General features: G+C 50.0%; 1 protein-coding gene across 1 annotated transcript; it reads left to right on the forward strand.

Annotated features, from left to right (window-relative positions):
• Window positions 1-708: 708 nt before the first annotated feature.
• Window positions 709-1,158, forward strand: LOC106028736 (endogenous retrovirus group K member 7 Pro protein-like). Its single transcript, XM_013157875.1, has one exon. The coding sequence runs from the start codon at window positions 709-711 to the stop codon at window positions 1,156-1,158; it is 450 nt and encodes a 149-aa protein (XP_013013329.1).
• The last annotated feature ends 417 nt before the right edge of the window (window positions 1,159-1,575 follow it).

Consider the following 1,575-nt stretch of genomic DNA (forward strand, 5'->3'; position numbering starts at 1 on the left):
TAAACAACTTGGAAAAGGGAATAAAGGTAAAAATCAGGGCGCATGCTTCAATTGCAGCCAATCAGGACACATAAAGAGGAACTGCCCTAATAAGCAGTCGAGGGGGGATAACAACCTTAGTTCAGGGTTGTGCCCAAGATGCCGCAGGACAATCACTCCGCAGCAGAATGTCGCTCGATTTTTGATAAAGACGGAAGGAGACTCTCTGGACATCCTGAAGGCCAGTCAAAAAACGGCCAGAGGGGACCTCACCAGCAGGCGGGGTCCCCACAAACTCAAACTTTTCTCCAGTTTCAGCCACAACAACAGCAGGCCCCCCAAACCCTTTCAGGCGGGCAACTCCAGGCTCCGCAGGGTTGGACCTCAGTGCCACCTCCGAACTCCTATTGACCCCGGAGATGGGAGTTCAGTTGATTGAGACTTCCTTCCCAGGCCCCCTTCCACCAGACACAGTTGGGGTCTTGTTGGGAAGGTCCTCAGTTGCCCTTCGGGGTCTCACAGTTATTCCAGGGGTCATTGATTCGGACTATACGGGCACAATAAAAATTATGGTTCAAGCTCTGCAGGGCACTATTCTGATCAAAAAAAGGGGATAAGATAGCTCAGTTGCTAATTTTGCCAAGTCTTCATAAGCACTTCCCTGCGGAAAGACAGACTCGTGGAGATCGGGGTTTCGGCTCCTCTGGTGATGTCTTCGAAGGCCTACACATGACCTTACAGGAACGGCCTATGTTGACTCTAAATGTCAACGAGAAACCTATTAAGGGCCTATTAGATACTGGAGCTGATCGCTCCATTATTTCTCAAAAGGATTGGCCTGGCTCCTGGCCCACAAATGTGGCGGAGCAAAGCCTGCAAGGGCTGGGGTTTGTTCACGCCCCGAAAGTCAGCACCTCACTATTGAATTGGCGAGATGAGGAAGGTCATACTGGCCAATTCCAACCCTTCGTACTCCAATTGCCTGTGTCCCTCTGGGGAAGAGATGTCTTGACAGACATGGGCATTACATTAACCACTTTATATTCCCCAAAGGCCCAGTCCATGCTATTGAAGCAAGGCTACATCCCAGGAAAAGGCTTGGGCATCAATCTACAAGGCAGAGCAACACCGCTTCGAGGTGCTCCCAAACAAGATAGAGAGGGCCTGGGTTTTTCCTAGGGGCCACTGAAAGCCTTCTCACACCTGCTCCCATAAAGATTACCTGGAAAACAGACAGCCCCGTATGGGTGCAACAGTGGCCCCTACCAAGGGAGAAGGCAGAAACAGCTTCAGAATTGATATAGGCGCAACTCCAAGCAGGGCATATTAAACCTTCTACTTCCCCATGGAACACTCCTGTTTTTGTTATTAAGAAAAAATCAGGGAAATGGCGACTTCTTCATGATCTGCAAGCAGTAAATGCTCAGATGCAACCCTTGGGCGCGGTCCAGAGAGGTATGCCCGCTCTCTCAGCATTGCCACAAAATTGGCCGGTCTATGTGATAGACCTTAGGGATTGCTTTTTCTCCATTCCCCTACACCCAGAGGACTCCCCACACTTTGCGTTTACCCTACCTACGGTTAATCAAGAAAAAC

The sequence above is a fragment of the Cavia porcellus genome, unplaced genomic scaffold, assembly GCF_034190915.1.
Source record: "Cavia porcellus strain 051 isolate PalLab524CR breed Dunkin Hartley unplaced genomic scaffold, mCavPor4.1 scaffold_22, whole genome shotgun sequence".
NCBI lineage: Eukaryota > Metazoa > Chordata > Mammalia > Rodentia > Caviidae > Cavia > Cavia porcellus.

Excerpts from the sequence above, each read along its gene's own strand:
- LOC106028736 (XM_013157875.1), top strand. The coding sequence starts at position 709 with ATGACCTTACAGGAACGGCCTATGTTGACTCTAAATGTCAACGAGAAA.